The 602-nt window shown below is 66.6% G+C and overlaps 1 protein-coding gene across 1 annotated transcript in view; it reads right to left on the bottom strand.

Moving 5' to 3' along the window:
- Positions 1–569, bottom strand: part of VAV2 (vav guanine nucleotide exchange factor 2) — a gene marked incomplete at its 5' end in the record, with an annotated part of 17699 nt that extends 17130 nt beyond the window's left edge. Inside the window, one exon of the mRNA XM_023525417.1 lies at positions 175–569. Within this exon, the coding sequence (XP_023381185.1) occupies positions 175–569 (395 nt within the window). The remainder of the gene's footprint in view (positions 1–174) is intronic.
- Between the last annotated feature and the right edge of the window lie 33 nt (positions 570–602).

The raw sequence follows: 602 nt of genomic DNA, 5'->3' as shown, positions 1-602 counted from the left end.
GAGCAGGCATGCCTTCTGCAGAAGTCACAGCGACGGGAGGATGACAGGAAAGTCCAGGCCACATTCCAGCTCCTCCCTCAGCTGGAATGGAGATCGCCGCCTGCCCCGCCTGGAGATGCCGCCTGCCCCGCCTGGAGATGCTGCCTGCCCCACCTGCCGAGGCCCTGCCCTCACTGCGGAAAGCCCGGGCGCACCTTCTTGATGTCCTTGTTGTTCATGGGGTCATCGGTCATCTTGTGGCACAGCAGCTCTATGACCTCCTTCAGCTCGTAGCTGTAGCCCCTCCTTTTGCAGACGATGACCACCTTGTCAAACAGGAACAAGTACCTGGCCCGACAGCGCGGCCAGGGGCCCGTCAGCGCGGCCAGCACGCTGCGCTTGTAACGCGGGCCGGCTGCAAGCCCCGCTCTCTGCTGGCCCCACTGCCAACGCGGACCCGCAGCACGACACCTCCCGGAAGCCCTCCTTGGCCTCCTGCCCCGATGGCCTGAGGTGCATCTGGGCTCCTCCGACCCCAAGCTCCATCCCCCACTGGGCTGTGAGCCCCATGGGGGGCCAGGCCCGCATCCGCTGTGACCTCAGCACGGCCCCGGGCCTCGCAC

The sequence above is a fragment of the Pteropus vampyrus genome, unplaced genomic scaffold, assembly GCF_000151845.1.
Source record: "Pteropus vampyrus isolate Shadow unplaced genomic scaffold, Pvam_2.0 Scaffold558, whole genome shotgun sequence".
Classification (NCBI taxonomy): domain Eukaryota; kingdom Metazoa; phylum Chordata; class Mammalia; order Chiroptera; family Pteropodidae; genus Pteropus; species Pteropus vampyrus.
The sequence above is the reverse complement of the archived record's forward strand: the minus strand, read 5'-3'. Positions and strand labels throughout refer to the sequence as shown.